General features: G+C 32.4%; 1 protein-coding gene across 1 annotated transcript; it reads right to left on the reverse strand.

Annotated features, from left to right (window-relative positions):
* Positions 1 to 3,570: 3,570 nt before the first annotated feature.
* On the reverse strand, positions 3,571 to 22,416 carry LOC148949832 (putative inorganic phosphate cotransporter). The gene is made up of 10 exons (XM_089092798.1): positions 22,360 to 22,416; positions 16,584 to 16,781; positions 15,058 to 15,266; positions 13,170 to 13,257; positions 11,746 to 11,969; positions 10,215 to 10,364; positions 7,674 to 7,806; positions 6,082 to 6,237; positions 4,518 to 4,603; positions 3,571 to 3,878 (listed from the first exon to the last, which is right to left on the reverse strand). The coding sequence occupies exons 1-10, from the start codon at positions 22,394 to 22,396 to the stop codon at positions 3,675 to 3,677; spliced, it is 1,485 nt and encodes a 494-aa protein (XP_088948924.1). The 5' UTR covers positions 22,397 to 22,416; the 3' UTR covers positions 3,571 to 3,674.
* Between the last annotated feature and the right edge of the window lie 1,833 nt (positions 22,417 to 24,249).

Below are 24,249 nucleotides of genomic sequence, written 5' to 3' on the forward strand. Positions count from 1 at the left end.
TATAATTGTCGAACTACACAATAATTTAAATTACACAATAAAAAATATTTTCAATGTCTTTGATCAAACTTTAAGATGAATCAAACAAGTTTCTGTAAAAAAAAAAAAAAAAAGACTAAAATTTAAAGTACTATATTTCCATTTACTCATTTGTATCATATTATATCTTAGGGGGCTTATTGACATAGAAATCGAAAACTTTAGTTTCCTTCTAAAGGATGTAAAGGGATTTGATGTTTACCTGGTCTCTTTCCCACATCCCCCAAGAGGCTCTATTGTAAGCATGGGCACTGTTCTGTTTTTCTGAAGAAACAGAAAAAAATAAACAGGGTTTGAATGAAACAGAAACAGAATAGGTAAACACAGAACAGAAAACCTGTTTCTATTGCTGTTCCGTTTTTTGGTTAAAACAGAAAACAGCTGTTTTCGTTCAAAAAACAGCTGTTTTTCGAACACCTAAAGCTTAAAGAAGAAAAAAATGTAAATGATACGTTTTGGTTTATTATCAGTACTATTGCAGCATTTTTCGCCAAAAAGAACAGTTTTTCAATAAAGGGCTGAAAAACTGTCTCTGCACACAACATCGCCATCCTTTTTTATGGTTATTTTCTTCCATCTTCCCGTTCCTTTTTTACAAAAATGCGCTTTTATGTTTATACGGAATCTCCTCGAATTTCTCAGAAATGCATAGCCTACTAGTTATTTGAGACGTTTTGAGAATAAAATAACTTTCGTCGTCAAATTGCGCAGTCAGATCAAAGCCATTAGTGTTTAAGAAGAGCCCATATTTGCTTTGGCAGGCTACAGTCTCCCCCTCCAGACCTTGCTTTCCCCTTCCCCAATCCTGATGTTTGGAAGCCATCTGAAACAATGTATTAAAGAAGAAAAATGCACGGGAAAATGACACTTCTTACCACCAAGTCAACAATTTTCATTGCCTCGTGGTTTAAAACAACCTTTTTAGATTAGTTATCTTCAAGCCAATGCCCGTGAGACAAAAATCAAAAAGACCATTCATAGTGAATGGGTACGTCGTATATTTTTATAGCACTTTCCACTAGAACATGATTTTCTAGACCCTACACAGTCTCCATACTTAGGGAATTACGTAAAATGAAATTTCTCAAATTCTGAATTTCAAAGAAACTTTGACCCTTTGCCACACAATACTTTCTTTAAGTATTCTCTTCTCTTAAATAGGTTTTCAAAGGGATGCAAATATAAGAACAATTGCAATTTTGGATAACTTATTTCAAAAATTTCTATCGCTTTGCGGCAGAAAATACTTTCTCCAACCCATACACTTGCTTTATTATAGAAAGTGTTACTACTTTTAAGAATACGAGTGGGTATTATTTAGGCATGTTTTCATGGTCCATTCCCAAAGGAAAAGGGGTAGTGACAACCTTGAATATCAATGTTTAAGCAAGTGTAACGTGTCTTCAGATAGCCTGTGCTGCAACCTCGTTTTTGACAGACTCCCAGGCAAGAAAAATTATTATATAGCCCGTGTTCCTTGATTCTCTGGATATAGAGTCTTCTTGCCCCCCCCCGCCCCCGTAGAAATGCGGAAGCAACGCCCCTGCGCGTGTTTATCCAGGTTTTAGGGTATAGGAGACAAGTCTCACTATCTCCTGGCTACTGCTGTAGCTTGACTAAATGTAATGGCTAAGGTCAGCTGTGAATCTTAAGGGCATATAATATTCTTAACCAAAACAATTTTCAGAATTTTGTATTAACACTAACAGCTTACTCCTAACTATTCAACATTAACTACTAATTAACAGACTTGTAACTTCAATAAAGTAATGGATGAGAGCAGGAATCCACAATTTTCACAACCTCTTAACACTTGAGTCGCAATTATTCTCCTTATGAGGAAAATTATACAATTTTCAAGATTACGAGTGATTTCCTGAAAGTCATCTCTGGAGGTTGATCTTAGTATATTTTTTATTGTGAGCTTTGAATTATCCTTTTGTCAAGTGCTGAGCTCGGTACGGTGTCAGGTCTTCTGCTAACCGGTTTAATTATTGAGAATATTGGTTGGGAGGCCGTGGTTTATGTTGAAGGCTGTTTTGGTATCATTTGGGCTGTATTCTGGCTGTCGTTAGTTAATGACAATCCTGAAGAACATCCAAAAATAAGTGAAAAGGAGAAAATATATACAAAAACAGAAATTACAAAAGATGCACATATGTCAAACAAGGTAACGTGCCTTTTAAAATCTTACAAACATCTTTCATAAAAAAGGAAATGAGAAAAAAAAAATGTAAAAAGGAGGATAATTTTTTAAAAAAAAACTTCATTAATCCTATTTTATAAGCTCATTTTCAACTGGACTTTTTGGTTAAAGATTGAAACCAATGTAGAAAGTATGAAAATCCCCATGGAAAAGAAGAACCAAAAACCATATGCGAGGGTGAAACCTTTCATTTATTGCTGAGATGATTGTTAATTTTTAACAATTTTGAAAACCGAAAAGACTAACAGAGCTCTTTTATTAAAGTATTTTCGTTAGCATAAACAATAAGAAGAACAACAGAGAAATTCTTATACAAGACAGTGGATCACAACTTTAGATGAATATTTCGACCCAATATCCAAGGGCCGTCTTCAGCAAAACAAACGAATTTTAATGTAAGTTTCTTTTATATTGTTTTTTTTTCGTTTGTTTTGCTGAGGACGGCCTTACATTAAAACCAATATAAGAGAAACTTACATTAAAATTCGATCATTAAAACTGAAAAAGGCTTTTTAAAATTGTCAACTTCCTTGTTGAAAATTTGAGTCCTGGTTGAACTTCATTGAAGTAATTATATTAGGGCAGTTTTGAAAATTAAAAAAAAAAATTCTGTTTTAAGGATCGAATTTTAATGTAAGTTTCTTTTATATTGTTTTTTTTTTCGTTTGTTTTGCTGAGGACGGCTCTTGGATATAGGGTCGAAATATTCATCTAAAGTTGTGATCCACTGTCTTGTGTAAAAATTTCCCTGTTGTTCTACTTATTGTTAATGATGGAAAGGCAGTGTGGTCTTCGTCGCTATTTATTTTCGTTAGCCATTGATGGTTTGCCGAAAAAGACAATATTTGACAATCTGTCATCCCTTATCCACAGAGTTAGCCCTGACCATCTCAACCTTTCTCTCATTATATCCCTAGAAAGCGCAAATGAACCACATTTTTCGTACAGCCTACTATTTGGAATACGGTCACTCAGTCGGGTACCCAAAATAATCAGTAGGCAATTTCTCTAGAAAACAAATGATGAATCTTCTTCCGTTCTTCGGAGCATCCATGCTTCATAACCATATTTAACAATCGTCATCAATGTGGCTTCCTATATTTTAATTTTGGTTTGCGGACTTATCTTCCTATTTGTCTACTTTTAACATTTTCGAAAATAAGAGGGGGGGAGTATACATCCTCAAATAGCTATGTGATGTTAATGAAAATCACACCGTTAGATTCAAAAATAACTTCGAAATCATTTCAATAATCAACCTGATACTTTAGTCTGATTTAGTTTATTACATAAAGTTTATGATTTTATTAAACTTTTATATTAGTACATATTTTAATATAAAATTATGCTTCATTTTTGTATACAGAATTATATAACATATTTCAAAGAAAGGTCATAACTAAAATAGATTTAACGAAGTAAAGGTAAATTAAGGAAGTCCAGTATTTTCTTGTGCTACTATAGATGGACTATTTTCAATATTCATCCTAGCTTCTTCTTTATCGTTCTCTCCTTCAGCCTTGTAATTCCATGATTGTTCAGAACCAGATCCAAATATAATGAAGAAAATTGAGTCTGCTGCTAACACAGCACCTGCCATAATAAACACTGCCAACCAAGCTTCAAGAGTTTGCTAAAAAAAAAAAAAAAAAAAAAGGTAAAATCAGGATAAGAAATCAGAAGTAGTAAGTAGTAGTAAGAAGTAGTAGAAAAAGGTAAAATCAGGATAAGAAATCAGAAGTAGTAAAATCGAGAAAACCCGCATAAGGCAAATCGCATATGTTGTCCACTAGAGAAAATTACGGAAGTGATACAGATTGAAGTCAAAGAAGCCTTGGCTGCATTTAAATTTTTTCTAGAAACATTTAATACACATTTGTGTATTTATAATATGTTTTTGTAACACAATTCAATTTTATAAGCTAGTACAAACTGTACAAATTCACTGCAAACCCAATTTCAGCAAAAAAACACAATAAGTTACTCAAAACTTTCGGCAACAAAATTTTAATAATCTCTATTGATAATTTTGAAGATACTTTTTAAATTTGAAAAGATAATTTTTTTAGGCAATTGCATGAAAAATTAAATTTGTACATTATTATTTCTAAATGGTATTATAAGTAATTTGTACTTCGCAGGGAAGTAATTCGCAGTTTGACTTTTCCTTTGAATATCTGAAAGCACACACGTACACTCTTAACTACGGACTAAAAAACAAATGTCAAAATTAAAAAAATATTGGAAATGACAAATATAGAAATATACTTACATTTTCATCCGTCATGAATCCTACTAAGACTGGGCCTAGCCAGGAGATCAGCATTGAAACGCCATTTGTTATTCCAAACAGAGTCCCTGTGGGAAAATATTTCGATAAAAAGGGTCAAATAGAAATAGCTAATAATATGTCCTTGCGGTGAGATGTCACCCACTAATAGGTTGGGAGAAAAATGTGTCGTTTGCCATTAAAATGTACTATACACTAGCTTTGAGTAATTTTAGGGGCCAATAAGCTGTGTATGGGAGAAAAGCCAAACACAAAATTTCAAAATTTTATGATCTGGTCAATAATCAATGAACCTAAAAAGGTCCTGGTTTGGGAATTGAGATTCGTGGTCATACGTGAAATGGAAAAAAGTCCGATATATGCAAACTTTTAACTTCTATTTGATGGTATAAAAAATTCTATAAGCAAAAACAATTCTTAGTGTTAATATACAATCTACCTAACAGGTTAATTGAAAACAAAATAAAATATACACTCTTTACGACCTTATATGACTATTCAATCGAAAAGGAATCCTTTCAAACTTCTTAAAAAAAATAAAAAAAAAAAAACCGAGGGAAGGAAGAAAAGGCGATGTAGATATTCCAGAGTCAAAAATAGACAGTATATTGCAGAGGAACAAAATGTATATAATTAAACTAACATTCGATTTCCAATAGATGCTTACTAATTTTAAAAATTCTGACAAGACAGGAAGTGGAATTAACGTAAGACCACATAACAACAATAAAAATAGAAATCATCTATAAAGAAAAAACAAGAAAAAAAGAATAAGTGACAACATGTTAGAAAGAGTACAAGCAAAATAGAAATGATACTTTAGAAAAAACGACATAGAAACACTTTAGAAAAAATGACATTTTTAATTTTTTAAACATCTAAAACCAATCAGACATTAATAGACTAAGTTAAAGAGGTGACTAAATCTATTCATCTTATGAATCAATTAGATATTTAAAAGTAATTAAGTTTCGTATGAACATTAAAATTATTTCTAGGAGCTTTTAGACATGTAAATAAGCTAGCCGTACAGAACTAATACCAATTAAAGGATTTTCTTAACTTTTTTTCCTTTGTAAATGAACATTAATTTCAAGAGGAAAGAGCAATTAAATAAAGTTATTTCACAGTCAAAGAGCGTTGAAAAGGGTGTTAGAAAGAAAGAAAGAAATAGTTGTGAAAGAAAGAATTTTAAATTGTTTTTATAGTTTTTATATATATTAACAGACAAACAGCATTGTGAAATTTGTCTAACTTATTTTTCTTATTTGTTTTTCGCAGGGTGTTGACACTGACGGAAACGATGATACTGCCCTAAAAGTTTCATAATTTTTAAACAACTGAAAGAAACCCTCACAGAAAACAGTAGATTCTCGCTTTAGGTATTAGCTTGAAATGGGTAGAAGGTCCAAAAGATTTTCTTATGTTTACGGCACTTTAAGGAAATAACGTTTAAGGCTTGGCAGTAGCCTACTTGTAAAATTCCGATCAAGAAACATAAGCGCAGGTGTAACAAAAAAAAAAAAATAACAGAGGACCAAATTACCTGAGAAACTGGGCGCTATATCAATATGGTTAATGAGCCAGCCACCGTAATTTCCAGCTTCAACAACTTGTGATAACATCAGCATTGTAATAATTAACTGAATATTGCATCCAGCACCTGCCATAACAAAGAGGCATAGTGCTGGTCCTAAATGACCTAAAAGATAAAAAAAATTATACTTTTTTTTACGTTTGTTTTGACATATATGACATAAGTGTAAATCTAGTTTCTTGATTCCTTAAATTCATTTGTAGCCTCACTACAATTGGTGAATGCCTTGTAAATTACTAGAAACCACAAAAAAAAAAATGATAGCTATCATTTTCGCTCTCACAAGTCGAAGAGATCCAATATCTGGGATTCATCCTGGATCGAAACTTGAGTCGGAGAAAACACTTCGACATCATAGCGTGCAAGCTGGCGCAAGGCCTTGGAGTTCTGAACCGTTTTCAAAATTTTTTACCTCTGAAAATTCTGCTTTTATTGTATTTTTCATTAATAGCGCCTTATATAAATGTTTGATTTGGGCGAGTAATTTTAGTTGCAATTTTAGAAGAGTTCAAGTTCTGCAGAATTAGGCTATAAGGTTGATTGGAAGGTATGATCGTGGTATTGATAGCACTGAACCACTTTTTAGAAAGTTTAAAATTTTAAAGGTTGGTGAAATAAGGGATTATCAAATTGGAGTATTTGTATTTCAGTGTCTGAATGGTCTTGCACCGGATTTTTTTTATTAATATTTTTAAGCCTAATTCGTTTTATCACGATTATTCGCCAAGTCTTGCATCTGAGCCACGGAACACAACGAGAGCGAGTCAAGTGACCAGACACATGGGCCCGTCAGTTTGGAATTCGTTCCCAGATTCTGTTCGTCAAGCTGAAAGTGTGCCGCAACTTAAAACCCGTATTAAAAATCATTTCTTTTCAGGAATTTGGTAGTGTTAAAGGTTGGAGAGAAGGCTTTTGTTTTTTTTTGTGTTTTTTTTTGTAGGTATTTTATTTTTATTTTTTTATATTTTGTGCCATTATATATTTATCATTAATTTCAGTTATTATTATTGTTATCCCCTTTTTTCATTTTATTTGGTATGTTGAATTGGCATGCATTATATCCAACCGGTTACTCTTTCAGCTATATTTTTGCTTTATCGCGACTTGTTGTAATATTGAGTTGTTTTTTTTTTAATAAAAATGAATGAACCTGAAAATTTAATATTAAAAAAAATTTCATTGAAAATAAAAAAAATTTTAATAATTAGGAAAAATAAAAAGTATTATTTAAAAAGAAAAACATATTCCGTGACAACAGTTCTCCTAGCTTGGTGGTCTTTATTTTTAAGAAGGGGGGGGGGGATGCAGCATGACAGACTAGACTTACTGAGAATAGACAGACTAGTTACTGAGATTAGGAATTTCCCTTCCTCATGCAACCTCCTTCTAATCTTCAGACTCGAAACAAGCCAATATATAAAACTAAGTCATTACACTCACAATCCTTCAAACAAAACCCTAAACAAAATGAATATTCAACCAAAGTTTGATAAGAAATAAATAACTTCGAAATTTAGACTAAGTAATATCAGCAGAATTACCAATAAGTGTCCATATCTTTCGTACTGCAACGGTGGACAGCCATTTCCTTTTTTTGCATAGATCAGCGAATGGGCAGAGTATCAAAGTTGAGATCCATGATAAGAAATATGGTAGAGCCAGGATAATAGCGTTCTAAAATAGGAAATTCTTTAAGCAATGAACGAATCAAACGGCTAGGGTTTAGCGTTATTACCACGAACAATATTTTTTGGGAAGGTGGGGCCTATAATTACTGTGTTGGCTTACCAAAAGCCGTGTTGTGGTTATGCCTTAATGAAAAGTCTGGATATTTAAAGGTTATCCGTCTCCCCTAACTTTACAATCTATCAAACCTGAAGCTTTTTCGCCGTCAGAAGGCCTGGGAAAATTCTCAATCTGACCATAACCAAAATAAGCAGAGAAAAGAATCATATATACTCTAGCCATACAATTTGATATTTAATAATGTTTGTTTAAGTTCTTTTTTGTTAGGAGGGTGATGTAAGTTTTAAATCAATTCAAAAGGTATAACCATTATTGCAGAGTCTAGTGTGAGTTTTTAGAATAATGTAAGTATTGTGTTCTACTAAATCATTTAATATAATGTTTTCATTAAATTCATTTTATGAGAAGGGACAATCAGCCCCAAGTAGAATTCATCTTAAATTTGATCTTTTTTTTTCAGAGGGTTTGTGCTAACGACCTGTAAGTAAATAGCGACTCCGCCCAATAGCAACTGAACTCAAAAACTTATGATATCAATACATACATAAAAAAACTGGTTTATAATACTGATTTCAAATATATAATATCCATTAAGTTTGGTTGTACAAATCAAAAGATACGAGCATGAGAAAGTTCGTCAAGATTTTCGAAAAAAGGGAGAAACATCCTCTAAGAATTAAGGAATCTTAATGAGAACCACACCATCAGATTCAAATTATCCGAGAATCCGAGAAACCTGGTGTACGGATTGTCGTTGTAATTTTTCCTTCGCGATGCGTAGCATGTAACACAAAGCTATTAAGAGCCTTTGACTCACTTTACAGCAATCCCCAAGTTTTATAAAAGCTCGGAATTAACTGATTTGTGAACAAATAAATGGTGTTTTGAAACTCATCCTTCTTGCGCTCAAGGCCTTCAACCTTCAAGAGTCTGTAATTCCTTTCAGCAGACGATTTTTGAAAATTGCTATAGGTTCTGGGAGGTGAAACGAATTTTCCAAAAGTTTTGACCTATCTAGATTGTTTTATCACATTGCAAAATGCAGCACAGTGATTTTCAGAAGAGATTATAGCATCATTTTCGATAGAAATTTACTGATATATATGTACACAATTATTGTGAGAATGCACTCAGCAAAATTCATGACTGCGGTGATGATGAGATATAGAAACAACGAACTATTTTTAGGTTTTAATGACACTGATGGGACACTCTGATACTCTGAGTTGGCACTTTGGAATTAACATTTGAATAGAAAATAAAAAGATAAATCGGGTGTGAAACTAGAAATTGGAGTCTGAAAATGTGGAAGTTGGATGTGGAAAATTAAACAAATTTAATTGCAAATAGATTGATACAAAAAACTTAGAATTCGAAGCTTTTCTGTTGGGCACAGTAAAAACTCTTCGTCAATTCCCAGATGAAGCATAACAAAAAATAGAAATATTTTCATCATTTATTTGCTTTCCTTATGTTCTTAAATCTTTTATTTACTTTTTGGCACATCCAATATATGACACAAATAATGTTAAGTCAGGTCTCAAATTTCAAACTATTCTTTTAAGTGAGGGAAAATACTAAAGCCAACGTGAGAAAAAATAGAAGATTACTATTTTCTCAGAAATTTAAAAAGTCAAAAAAATATCAGATTTATTAAACTGGCTACAAAAACTAAAATAAACTACTATCAACAGTTTTTATGAAGAGAAGAACAATTTGTAATCTAAATAAATGGGTTTTTTGTTTGTTTAACCAATAAAATATTTATAATTATGTTTCTGCTTTAGTACAATTCATTCTAAATGAAGTAGTTGGGTTACTTTGAACCAAAGTAAAACAAATTAGTAATGCACTCATTCATAGTGTAGAACTGTGAATTTAATAAGACGAACCCGGCATAGTTTAGTTTAGTATTGAATTAAACTCGTATAAAAACTGGGTTTTTCTATTCTTATAATATTCTTCAAATAGAATATTCTTTTTATCTTCAAATTTGGGAATTGTTTGAAAATTTCCTTATTCTTTAAGAGTGGCCTCTCCCCAATTTCATCTTAAAGCCTTATGAAAGGCAGATGGACTTGCAGTAGAAACGGAGCATTTAATTTGGCACCAATTATAAAAAAAATTATAACTAACAGTTCAACAACTATAACAACTAAAACACAATTAAGTTTAGAAAAAGTTTCTGTCCTCTAAACTTACTCTGGGGTATTAAGCTCTTTAGTAGACCTAGTAAAGACATTACATCACAAAAACAAAATAAAGTGAATTAAGCACCTGTCACTCATTTTTGTATTATGTGGAGCAGCAGAGTAAGAAAATAGAAAAAAACTTACACTTCTGATGTCAAAGCCAAAGATAGTCTTTAGATATACTGGCAGGTCCACTAGAAGGATGAGGAATCCCCAATTGTGACCAATGTTGGCTATCAAAATTGAGTAGAATGGCATGGACGTCAGAATAGACTTCCACGGTATAGGCAAAGCCTAAAAAGATAATTTTTTTCAATCGAATATTAGCAAATAATTTCAGAGTGTTTCTGCTTACCCAAAAAGTACGTGAAATGAGAGGAAATACGCGATTTTGAACAAAAAAGAGCCATAAAGAAAAAAGATTGAAAAAATATTTTAATCAAAATCAATTAGTCATGCAACGTAGGCAATCCAATACAATTAGCTATCCCATACATTGTCAACATAGGTCTTATATTTGTGCAGGTTGCAATTAACATAAAAGTTATATCTACCTCTGTTAAAAAATCAAATGATAGTAAGAGTGACATGATAACTTAAACAAACATAGTTAGTTCATATGCGAAGGGGGCTGCATCCTCCTCGGCCCCCTGTTCTTTACGCTAATGTTTCATAGGTCTGTGCATTAGGCATAACCCTGTAGGAGCATACGTGTGCTTAAACATGGTGTTTAGATGTAATTTACTTTTTAAACTTTTGAACGAACACTATTTTTAAAAAGAAGTGAACACAAATAGGCTCTTCCATACTTGAGATACTGTAAAAAAAAAACCGACCCTGTTCTGTGAAAAAAATAATTGTTCTCTGTCCTGTTTTTAATTCAATTTCTATTTCTTTTTAATTTCAAACCCTGTGGTATCCTTAATGTGGCGAAAACCTACCTTCAGCTCAAACCCAAGTCTTTATAAAATAGTTTGACCTTTGTTGAACAATACTTTGATAAAAAGAACTTAGTTAGTCCTTTTTGATTATCAAAATAAAGCATAATTGTTCAAAATGAGCTATCATCTCAGTAATAAATGAAAGGTTTCACCCCCTCATCTGGTCTTGGGTTCTTCTTTTCCATGGGGTATTTGCATAATTTCGACAAGTTTAAATCTTTAACCCAAAAGTCCAGTTAAAAATGAGTTCATAAACTAGGATTAATGAAATATTTATATTTAAAAAAAAATGATCCTCCTTTTTAAATTATTTTTTTAATTTTCTTTTCTTATGAAAAAAGGGTACTTCTGCTCTATACCTACTCTTTTTATAGCTCAAACCCAAGACGCTTTGAAGAAAGCCGATTTTACGGCATGATTCAACACACTGTTGTAGATGTATAGCGTGGTTTTAATTGCGTATACGATATTTAAAGTGTTGTTTTTTGGGTTTGGGGGGGGGGAGGTACCTAGGTTAGGTTACGTATTTTACATATGTTATGCTTCGCCCCCCACCACCACCCCCCCCCCCCCCTAATGTACAAATATATAGTCCAAATTTGTTTCTGAACTATTCTATATTCATCCTATTTTATTTTATTTCATTAGCATTAACCAAATTAGCAGAATATAAAGGAGTGTTTATAACGCAGAAGTACCGAAAAAAGTTCGTAAGATTTTAAAAGACACTTTACCTTGTGTGACACATGTGCATCTTTTGTAATTTCTGTTTTTATATATATTTTTTCTTTTTCACTTATTCTTGGATGTTCTTCAGGATTGTCATGAACTAACAACAGCCAGAATACGGCCCAAACGACACCGAAACAGCCTTCAACATAAAACACGGCTTCCCAACCAATATTCTCAATAATTAAACCGGTTAGCAGAAGACCTGACACCGTACCAAGCTCAGCACCTAAAAAAGAATAATTTCAAAGCCGAGAGTCTAAACAAGTACTCGACGAAGCCTAAAGTTTGTCTCTGAAAATACAGAAAAGAAAGTTTGCCTCACAACCAGTGACATCTAGCATTACCCAGCAAAATCCTAATACAAGTTACAAAATCGCAAATGAAAAAGTATTAAGCAATTTTTTTTCTTTTTTTTTGCAATCCACTTTTGCCAAAGTTTACTATGCATATAACCCTGTGGTGGAGCTTTAGAAAGAAGATCTTATTTTTAAGCTTTGAAGCACCTATCTGCAAAAATGTCGAATTTGGGGATTTTTTCTAGAAAATATCGAAAATTTGTTTATTTATCATTTTTCGAGAATCATCAAATTCAACCAATGGTCTTAGATAGGCTAATTTGAACTCTAATTATAAGTTCTAGGCCCGACTAAAATTAGTAAAGATAATGCTCTACTGGTGGCGTTTTCTAACATTTATGTCACAAAAAAAAAACGCTTTTAGTCCAAAGTGTGTCAAAAAGTCATTTAGAGATGATTGTTTTTTAAGAAGTAACGTTTTGTTATTTTGTGATGGTGCAAAAACTACTGTTTTTGTAGCAGTTAAATCTTTATTCTTCGTCGTCACACCAAAACCTGTTATAAAGCATCAGGTTATAATATATTCGGAAAATAAAAGATGAATTAAGTTAATTTTAACTTACATAAAGGTAAAAAGAATCAAATTAGTTCTGGTTTTTAGTTTTGATTACCCCTTAAACTTAAAGATTTTCCCGGCCTGTCTTGATATATTCCGGTAGAATCACAAGAAAATGGGAAGATATAGCACTTCACCTGTCTTTGCTACCAAGGATAGATCCTTGAGGTTCCTTTTACTTTCTAAAATGTCTAATTATAGGCATAACCGCAAAAATATAGCCGAGCAGCAAAAAGCCAAAATAAATGTAAGAAATTACATTCATTTAAGACATTATAGATGAAAGAGGCTTTTGATGAACAAGCTAATGAGTGAGTATATTCTTTATTTTGAGTTAAGATTGTTGGTGTTTCTGGGATAAAAAAAAACAGTAAAAACAGATAGATATACTTATTCCTTTGGCCATTCATATGGAAAAATTAACAAATAATATATTTGGAAGACTCAAAATAGCTGTAAGTTCTAATTTTATTCAGTGAAAAATTTTTTATATAGCATGTAAACATATAATTACCTCCATAAACCAGGGCGGAAATGGTGCTGCGCTCATTCGGTGGAATCCATTTTGCTATCATCGGGTGCATAGACGGGAATGATGGACCCTGTAAAAATAAATAAGTACTTTTAGGGAAGAAAATGAAGAGACTATTTGCAAGCACACCATGATGTGCGTCTATCTAAGCAGACATTTGATTTCTAAGCTCGTTAGGTGTATTTCTTTATTCAGAATGCATGATTATGAAAGATATAACTTGACCTATATTGGGGCGCTATCAGGTTCTAATTCCCCTAACGCGCATTTCAAAGTGCAAAAGGATTCACTTCTGATAAAATTATCAAGACAAATTTCTTAATTCCGAAATGCCAACACTGATCTTGGTGAGAATGATAAAAAAATATAAAAATACTGGTAATTTCTTATTAAAATATTTTACAACGAATAATTGATCGGTAATATATGACTAAATTTTTCAAGACAAAGGCAAGTCAAATGTTTCCTATCTAATTCTTACTAAAAAAAAATTCCGATCAATTATTGATAATGACAGAGGTAGAGCCAAAAGTAGCTCCCTAAAAATCTCCCTGGTTGCGTTTGCACGAAATGCCTATACAGCATCCAATCAGAATTCAACTAGACACATTTGAGTATAATTTAATATGAAGAGTGATTTCTTTTATTTAGGTTTTTGTCTACGCGTGCCATTGGAATTTAATATGCATTGAACGGAAGGATTCTTATACCCCTTCGAATCAAAAAAACAATTCGGATATAAATTGCTCCAATAAATTAGCATACACGTAAGCTCCAAAACTTGGCCCATTACCTTGTCTTATATAATTAGTAAGAGTCCATAAAACCTAGCAAATCATTAATCAGAAAACAATTGATTCAGCACATTTAGAGTCAGCAGGATTTGAGAAAGAGTCAACGAGAATTTCTGTTTTGTATTGTCTGAAGCCTGAAGGAAAGTAAGTATTTCTAACTATAGTGGGTAAAATAATAAGGTGCAAGGCCGTACCCATGATTTTTTTTCGGAGGGGGTTTTACTGAAAAAAAATTTTCGAAGGGGGTTTTACACACAAAAAAAAACTAAAAAACTCATACAAAATTTGTTTATATCCATTTTTGTTACGTTTTTATGAGTCAGACAAACATTTCGGGGGGGGGGGGGGGGTTCAAATCCCCCAAGCTCTCCCTCTGGGTACGGCCTTGATAAGGTTTAAATAAATTTATATACTTTCCTAGGAATGCCCAATAATGTCTCTCGGCTCGGGGATCAAGATAAAAATTTTGAAAACGATTTTTGTTTCGTTTTTTGTTTTGAAGGGGGGGGGGAGGGAAGGTACAGGGAATATTTATCTTATGCATTAATCAGTATTTTTTTTGTAATCTTCACAAAAAAATATAAGCTAAATAGTTACTTTTGCTAGTCTGTAATAATTGAGTAATATTCTTGAATGTCTCTGAAAATTTACAAACAACTGAATTTGCAGTCTTTAAATTCTCAAGACATACTGAAACGTCATCTTACTTCCTCACTAAATCTAAAATAGTGTTTTCAAGATAAATGAAAATATAAACATTTTAACTTCACCTGAAGATATTTTTGTGCTTATTGGAATCACTATGAAATATTTTTACACAGCTATCTTTCATATACAGTTACATCATAAGCATTGGATTCAATCAATTGCAATCTGTTTTAATACTTAGAAGATCAGGTTTTAATTTTATTTTATTATTTTTAAAAATAAATACCTGTAGTTCCAGTTATATTTAAGACTTCAGAACGATATATAACCCCCCCCCCTCTGCAGTTTCGTCTGCTAGTTTTAATAATACATCCGACGAATATTACACCGACCAGGGCAATCCCCATCAATATTCAAATAAACACAACATCTTGCCATCCAAGGTAGGCTGCAGGTGGCACAAGTACGGTCAGCACTGATGTTAAGAGGATAGAACCGGTAAGAAGGTACTTTGTACCAACCACTTCTGCTAGTCTACCGCCAGGAATATTGGTTGTAATGTAGCCCCAGAGAAAGCTGGTGCTGATTAATGCTTGAATTGGCTGACTCCAAACGAAAGGACCATCTTCATTTTTACCTGAAAACAAATGGCAGCTTATTGCTGGTTCAAATTTGTCAGTTCGGTGGAGGATTGTCATAGGAATTTTGGCTCTTGAGAGAGCATCCTGTTTTTGAATGGTTGGTTCTAATTTCAAACCTTTAGTTTGTGAGAATTAAAAAAAAAATATATAGGGAAATATCAAAGATAGATATTTGAAACTCAAGACTGTTTATTTAAGACAATTTTCTGATAAGTGCTACTTAAACAGCAATACAATAGCTCAGGGTATTTTTAACTTTAATAATTATTTCCAACGGAGTAAATTTTATTTTAACTGATAATACCCTTAGATTCACCCTTATATGTTAATCTTGAGTAGTGATATTTTTTAAATTAATTTTTAAAGTATGTTTTCTTTTTGCAACTTAGAGGCTTTAAATACTGTCATACAGTCAAATAATGCATGTTCTTCTTACATCATTTGTGTTTTATGTCAACATAGTGCATATATTTATTCAACGTCAAAATCGTTCCTTTGAATAAAGACTGCCTTTATTGTGCAGAAGCTATCTTTAAGATTATTCTTACAGACTATTCTAAGAAATAACGATTGTTCAAACTTAAGATTAACACTGAGACTTAATAAAATATTGTATTAATGTTTACACGCAAAAAAGTTTCAGGTAATCATTTCCACTTTTCAAGTTGAATTTTTCGAACAAAAATTGTTAAAATTATTTTTCAAAACCTTTTGATCCGTCTCTCCCCCCCCCCTTCTATAACATGTATTTCAAAATGTGCTTTCCAAGCCCGGATTTTGTTCAGAAAGGATCAAAACATTAAATTATGAATATTGAAACTTGAAGTGGAAAACTGATGTTGTGGGGGTGGCAGCCTTCTCCATATTTAAAAGAGCCCTTGATCCACTACTTCTTAGCAACAAACTACAAATATGACTGTAAGGTGTATTGGTCTTCACTTGGGCTGCGCTAGCGCAACGCCTCTGACCAAAACTCTAAAAAATAAAGTTTGACTAGAACATATGTAACAACAGATAACAACTATTAATGCTGAACTTGAATTTGCAAAGTTTCACTTCACAGAAGAATGGAAATATTTTATATAAAAAAAGTTGTCAACGAAAAATTTAATAGGACAAATCACTGAAATGCCATAAGGAATAAAAATAGAGTTACTTTCAATAAAAATAATTTATTACAGTCAAAAACATTCCTGATTAGCATATTAATTTATGCAAATTATTTTGAACATAAATTTTGACTCGAAAAGTCTTCTTTGTCTTCCTTGCAGTATTTTTGCAATTCTGGAGAAATGATAATAGATCAGGCTTACCGGTAAAATTTTGTGACTGAACTTCACATTGTATCGCTCCTGGTTTTGTCGTGTTATCTATGATTAGTACATTATGGTTGACAGCTGTATAATTCACCATTGCCACTATAGCAAGATTGATACTATTCCTAACCAAAAAGATGTTGATATAGCCCAGGAATGCCAAGAATGCCATGATATATCTTGTCGGTATGTAAGCTAAAAAAAAATTAGTTAAAATCGGAAATATTAAATATGTCACAAAGAAAACTTCCTGTAACGAGAAATTGACTATATGTATATCCAACCCGTGTAGTACTCTTGACCAAGGCTGAGCATCAGGACATCGGTCCTGATTCGGTCCTAAGCTTACAGCATTAAGTTGAAAGTTTCAGGACGTGTTGAGAAGGATATTAAACTAACCAAAATGCACTATGTACATACTACTACTACTGCTACAACTACTATTACTACAACTGCAACTACGACAGCTACTACTAGTACCACTAAGATTAAAGATATAACGGTGAAACTTTCAGGAAATTTTGAGGAGGATGTTGAACTAAACTCGAACACGCGGTCTGGATGCAGGCTATTATAAAGGCGTAACAGCTATATCCCAGAAACAGATACCTGCGTTGCGTGGACCATTGGTTTGCATGTGAGAAAGATTCAACTAAGATAATTCAGACAAATTGAGAAAAAAAAATAAAAAAGTATTGAAAAGAAAAGTAAAGAGCTATATCAAATCAAAGATGATCAGAAAAATACCCACAATAATTAAAAATTTAATTCTGAGCTCCTTCTAAATCTAAGAAAATTAATGTAGAATATTAGACCATAATTAACCTATAATTTTCAGCAGCGATTCAGTAAATTCAAATAGCAAGGCACGCATAATGCTTTTAGTGAGGTTTATGCGTGATATTCTTATATACATATAATACTTGTATATTCTTAAAATATATGTATTCTTAAAATATATATATTCTCAAAATATATATATTCTTAAAAATACTCCTTAAGAATATCACACCTACCTGTGCAACTTCCATCAAAGCCTGAGAATCGGGACATAGGTACCTGCGTTACGCGGATTTGTTTACATGTGACAAAGTCTATATTGAGATAAATTGAAAAAAAAAACTGGTTCCAATTTCCAAAGGATTCAAGGTTATGGTTTCAATTTCCAAAGCTTTTCAATCCGCTAAAAATGAGAAAATAACAGCTTTAGCAAGATGGCTTCCTTTTGACTTTAGAGCCAAAAAATAGCTCTCACCAGATATCTAAAGAGATTACGGCCTGACTATTGTTCACCCTGCATAATTGAAATATCTATAAATTAAATAAACATGCTTACTATACTGACTCGCAAGTAAATTATGCACTCGACAGTTTCTTTTCAATTCCCAATATTATAATTAAAATTCGAAAACTTTACGCAAAAATCTATAAATGAAGTGGTATAAGTTATTCTGCCAAGCTATTAAGCCCTGGACCCTTCAGTTTTTTTTACTGATCACATTGACCTTCTTCTAGTTGCAAAAACTTCTCGTAATTATAGACTGACACAACTAGTTACTGTTCAGTTTAAATTGAATTCATTTTTATGTAGAGTTAATAAAGTAATTGTTCCGCTTGTGATTGTGGTGATTAAGAGACTTTAAATTATTATGATTTTGAGTGTAAATATTTTGAAAATGAAATAATTTAAATGCAATTTAAATTACAAGAATTTTCTTACTCTGATATTTTAGTATTAATGTTATTTTGTCTATTAAAGAGGCTCGGTATGGATATTGTATAAATGTTTTTCTTCTTCTTTTTCTTTCTCCCCTATATTTACTTCCTATTAATAAGTATTGCCTATTCATTGTTTTTTGTTACTTTGTGCTATTTAATATTGTCTTCAATTTCTGATGTATTTTGCTGTATTTTGTAGATTAGACACTGAAATACTCTACACGGGTCTAGTCACTGAATAAAATCATTCAGTTATTCATGGGAAGCATAAAAGGATACCATCATAGTATATATGGCCTGAAAACTTTTACTGGGGGCTTACAACTCTCCAACTTGCAATTCACCCTTATGGCCCGCTTAGTAAGTGGAAACTAGAAAACAAGTTAAAACAAAACTTTTCAAAGGGAAAATAATTTTATTTGGTCTGGAAGTAATAACTGCTATCTTAGTTTATCCCAACGGTTAGAGTTAAATATGAAAATTATTTTTCGGAAATTTTGAAAAAGACCTTGAAATGTTAATTTCAAATTGTCTTTGATTCTTGTATTTTCAAAGCACTAGCAGTACTCCAAACACCTTAAAAATCTGTCCACACGATTATATCAGAGCTAATGCTTAGTTTAAATTTGTTTCAACAGCACAATTGTACATGGGTGCCGGCAGGGGGGGGGGCATGCCCACCCCCCTCCTAGAAATTTGGAACTATAAAGTAATTATAAGGAAACTAAAGGAAAAAGAGCTGAATAGGGAAAAAACATGGAAAAAATGTGTGTTACCCCATTGTTGGCTGCCAGCCGATAGATTTTGACCTTTAATAAGGGAAATATAAGTTCTAATTTGTGACTGAGTGACCTGTTTCCAGTTTTCCATAAACATTTTTTCTATATGATTTGGTTGGAGTAACAAAATAAAAATCAAATTCTTCATAGCAACAAATGGTAAGTAAATAATGATCCTTGTAAATAACGAAAGTGTACGAGTTTAACTATTGATAGCATTCAATCAAAGAATCAGCTTTTATGGTGATCTAAATATGTATTTGTTTACTAGTAATTAGTCCAGCTATTAGTACTCAAGAAAATTCGTTTAATTATAGAAAACACAATGAATACAACTTAATAAAGGGCAATTTCGGTAAAAATATGCCGTCCACTTTTGCTTGCATTGCAAGAGTACCCATGAGCTGATATATGAAGCCGCTGTAATCAGAAATGATTCCCCTGAACGGAATGCTGGGAATTTGTGTATTTTCCCCCTGAACAGGCCTGAACGGATACATTTTTGTGTTTTACTATTATTTATTTTATTCCAGGAGTGATTGTATTTATCTAGTTGTCACTTTGGAAAAGATTTAATTTTTTATACTTCTGAAGCATAAAGGTGTCAAATATATTGGAGTTTGGTATTCTAAAAATATTGAATTAAAAATTTTTATTTGATTTCTTTAATTTTAATTTTTTTATTTTGAACAAACTACTTTGATAATGCGTTACTTTTTATAAGCAATTGAGTCTAAAGGTATTAAATATTTTGGTGTTTGATAACCAAGTTCAAAACTGTCGATATTGTTATAAAATATCCGACCAACGCTTCGGCATTGCTCAACAGAACTGATTGCTGGGAGTTTGTATCTTAGTTTTTGTAAGTAGGCTATTGTTTTGTGTATTTTTTGGTAATTAATTACTCTTTTCATTTTTATATACTTTTACTTTAATTGACATATTTTTTTCCATAGCCTTTAGAAAAACGTTTGTCTCTAAACATTTGTCTCCTGTGAAAAACAAAACAAATAAACGTGCATCGACAATAGGGCCGTTTTTTAGCACTAGGATCTTACATCGAAGGCCTTTCATCTTCTGCAAAAATTACCGTTTTTTCAACTCATCTTTGTTGTAAGATCTTACAGCTGACTGATGTTAGCAAAAAGCGTGAAAGACGCCATTTTTCTGCCATATGAGAGAACTGATGATATACTCATCATTGTTCTCAGACGGCTGATCAGAGTAGAATGATGAAAGACGTTTGCATAAAAACGACAAAAGATGTAAGATCTTAGTTCCAAGATTTATTCCAGGAGTAATTGTATTTATCTAGTTGTCACTTTGAAAAAGATTTAATTTTTTATACTTCTGAAACATAAAGGTGTTACATTGATGAGTTAAAAAACGGCCCTAACGTTTATTCTAAAAAAAAAAAATGCGAAATTCCACATTTTGAAAAGTGGAGCTTGAAATCTGTATGGTAAGGTTCTCTGATATGATGTATCTAATATGGGGATTTTCAATAAGATCGCTTGCTTTTTGGAGGGTGTTTCCCCTTTTTCAAAAATCAGGAAAATTTTCTCAGATTTTTGGTTTTGGGTGGTTAACAATAAACTGAAAGAATTTTATATATGTAGAGGCGGCATAAAAAGCCAATACTGCCGGTGTAGCAATTGTCTTTCCCGTCCAAATCTCTTTTTACTTCCAGTTGTTTTTTTTTATCACAAACTATTTGATAAGATTCTCTTGTGACGAAAGTTTTGTGAACTTGTTCATTTTATTGAGTTGAATAGGACACTAAAAAGAAAGAGGGTTAATTTGGCAGCTGGATAGTAAGTTAAATTTTTTTTTTTTGCTATTCTATTTTCTTTAATGTCTGAAAAAAGTTCGAGGGAGGGAGAATTGTCCTGTTATGAAAGAGGTACATTTTAAATGGATGTTGTAAAATCAAAACGTGGTGTCTATGCAGGCAGGATGATTTTTAAGTATCTCTACTCCTTCTGTAAACTATTCTAAGGTGTAAGAAATTGCATAAAGACAAGTCTCAATCTGTTATAATCTACGGAGGCAATAAATCTTTCTTTAATCTGGATTTGAGTTTCTTTTAAGATTAAAATCATAATAATTAAATATATTATTGGTAAAATAAATTGATCCCTTTGCCAGGATTCCAAAAATTTACTGTATTTTGTTTATTTTGCAGGCAATTTAATTGCTCTTTTTATTTGAGAGTTTTTTTCCTAAGAGTATTTAAGAATAGACTTATTCCTATGGAAAAAATTCCTGAAATATATTCCCCCTGTCACCCAACCACCACTCATATTTTAGCGTTTGCCCCCCCCCCCCCTGGAAATTTTTTTGCCGGCACCCTAGCAATTGTAAGGTAAAATAGCATATAGAATAGACAAAATTTTTGTTTTCTTTGGCGTTCATTCTAACGTTTACTTCTAATTCACCTCAAAGCCTTAAAGTTTCATTGGGGTATGCTATTGCAAACGAAATGAAAGGAAATCTATGGCGCTCTAACATGAGCATAATTAGAATTAAGTATTATTAGTTTCACTGACGGTGCAGCTATAATCAAGGCCGTATCTAGGGGGGAACCCCCCCCCCCCCCAAAAAAAAATTTTCGACTAGTAAAAACATAACAAAAATGAACATAGACAAATTCGTCATGTTTTTTTAGGCTTTTTGTGCTACCCCCCCCCCCGCGAAATTGTTTTTTTATTAAACCTCATCTGAAAAAAAAATCCTGGATACGGCCTTGGCTGTAACTAAAAGAAACACAGATTAAGTTCAATTATAATTTGCTAAAATATATATGTTAATTAAGAGCTAAATTGGTATAGGATAAAAAAATTACACGCGATTAGTTACATTCTAAAAAATTTATTTACTCACTAAAATTTTTGGGAACAGCATATGGCTAGTCCCTTTGGTTATATTCTGGGGGGGGGGTAAAACAAGTCTATGTGGTTTTAGCGCTTATAAAAAAATTTATATCACCTTAAAAAAGCTTGTCCCCGAGAAGTGGAGGGAGGAAGGGTTTAAACCCGAAACCATAATTATTTGACATCTGGACTATTTTGAACAAAACGACCATCTCAAAATTTCGGTCCAATACGTTTAGGGAAATGAGGTCGTGGATGGGGGGCCTAGTTGCCCTTCTAAAAACCCGATATGCTCCTAAGACATAACTTACACTCCTTGTACCGGGCTCTGAGGATTGTCTCAATCGCAAAGGCTTCATATTGTCATGTGATCTTTGGACTATTTTGAAAAAAAAAACTGACAATAAATTGAATACGACTCACTTGTTTTAATATCCATTATTGAATCGAGTTTTTTCACAAAAGCACTCGTGTAATTCAGACTGATCAATGTATGCAAGATGGAATCGTTCAAGCTTTATATTTAGTAAATGTAATTAAAATGACTGACGTTTAAATATTTACCGTTTATAATTAACTGAGAACAGAATATAATTACCAGGTGACTGTATAAACAATTAGGTCAGGGGTTCCCGAGGGGTTTCGTTTAAGGCTTTATTGATTTGATTAAGAAGGTTGTTGAATTTAAGACTAGATTATTAATAATACTATTTGCCTTGCTGATGACTGCTATGAGATATAGAGACCAAATATTCATTTAAAAAAAATTCCCTGTCTCAAAATAATTCGTCGTTGGTTTTGCCTTTTGTTGTCCCGTCCCGTGCGCAATTCATCCATGTAAATCCCCCTTTAAAACTGTTGACCCCTAAAAAATTTAGCAGCCGAAAGGAAAGTTAGAAAAATAATTAGAATGAAGAAAAGAAGGGAGTTTTGAATATTTTACCTATATTTTAAAATACAGATAGAATATATGGTGTAGAAAATCTTGAAGTTTTCTATTTATTTTAAAATTGTTATTTCTGTACAGTATTTTGTTCGCTTTTTTGGGGGTCATGGTTCAGCTATCATAAAAGGGTAAAATAGAGGTTAAAGAAAACAACTTGTTTACAGATTTGAAATAAGGACTTCTTTCTTTTTTAGATTTACTTGGTTCCGAATTGCAATTTCACTCCATGTTATTTAAATTGAATTTAAAAAAAGGACGCCCCATAAATGTATTTTTGACAAAATAGCCCTATGATGGGGAGAAAGGGGCGAAACCGTACATTTTGAGGATTTTAACCCCAACAAGGCAAATTTCTAAAAATACAAATTTCCTTTTTACACGAATATATAACTCAGTTATTAAATTTTATTGGGGATTTTTTTCAATGACATCCATCGAGTCGTTTATTTGAGGGACCCAAAAATTTTTTAACACTTACACTTTACAAAGTCGCCCCAACCCCGGGGTGACTTCGGACAAACATGGGGCATTCCTGGACATTTCTTAATCAATGCTTGCAATAATAAATTCAGATAGCATTACATTTAATTCAGATAATATAGAAGTTAAATGCAACATTACATTTATGTTATGGGAAATTTGGCCAAATCACAGGGCTTTGGTTGTTTGGTCATTTAACCAAATAAAAGTAAAATTAATATTCAATTTCTTTTTAATTATTCATACACGGTGAGCCAAAATCAAAACCTACATTAATTCAAAAACGTTCAAAAATTAAATAAAAAAAAACAAGTTTTTTCAAATGAAAGTAAGGAACGACGTTGAAACTTAAAACGAACAGAAATTATTCGGTATGTGAAAGGGGCTGTCCCCTCCTCAACGCTTCTCTCTTTACGCTAAAGTTTTTCATTGTTTAAAAAAAATAGCGTTGTGAGAAAGTCAAACTTTAGCGTAAAGAGCGAGGTGTTGAGGAGGGGACAGCCCCTTTCATATACGGAATAATTTCTGTTCGTTTAAAGTTTCAACGTCGTTCCTTACTTTCAGTTGAAAAAACTTGTTTTTTTTTATTTAATCAATCTCAAACTCATTAATACTTACACAAGGTAAATACTTACCATCCAACTCGTCGTTGAGTGGCATATTTATGTCTGATATGCCGTCTCTAGTTTCGTCAGCATTGAATGAAACCTTTTCACTTTTTCTTAGTGATTTTTCCTTTTTCTTAGCAAGCCTTAGCTCAGTCTCTGCTTCTAGTGCCTTTTTTCTTGCGTTTCTGTCAGAATTCTACTTTTGCCTTTTCTACAGTTTTTGCGTGGACCCAATTTCAGTTTTGCTTGTGGATCTCG

This window comes from Artemia sp. Qi Xiang Cuo, chromosome 8 (assembly GCF_049724085.1).
Source record: "Artemia sp. Qi Xiang Cuo chromosome 8, ASM4972408v1, whole genome shotgun sequence".
Classification (NCBI taxonomy): Eukaryota; Metazoa; Arthropoda; class Branchiopoda; order Anostraca; family Artemiidae; genus Artemia; species Artemia sp. Qi Xiang Cuo.

Coding starts and splice junctions, on each gene's coding strand:
- LOC148949832 (XM_089092798.1), bottom strand. CDS start 22,396: ATGGATATTAAAACAAGTGAGTCGTATTCAATTTATT. Junction 15,267..16,583: donor TCAGTCACAAAATTTTACCG/GTAAGCCTGATC, acceptor ATTTGTTTTCAG/GTAAAAATGAAGATGGTCCT. Junction 4,604..6,081: donor TATAGCGCCCAGTTTCTCAG/GTAATTTGGTCC, acceptor ATTTTCCCACAG/GGACTCTGTTTGGAATAACA.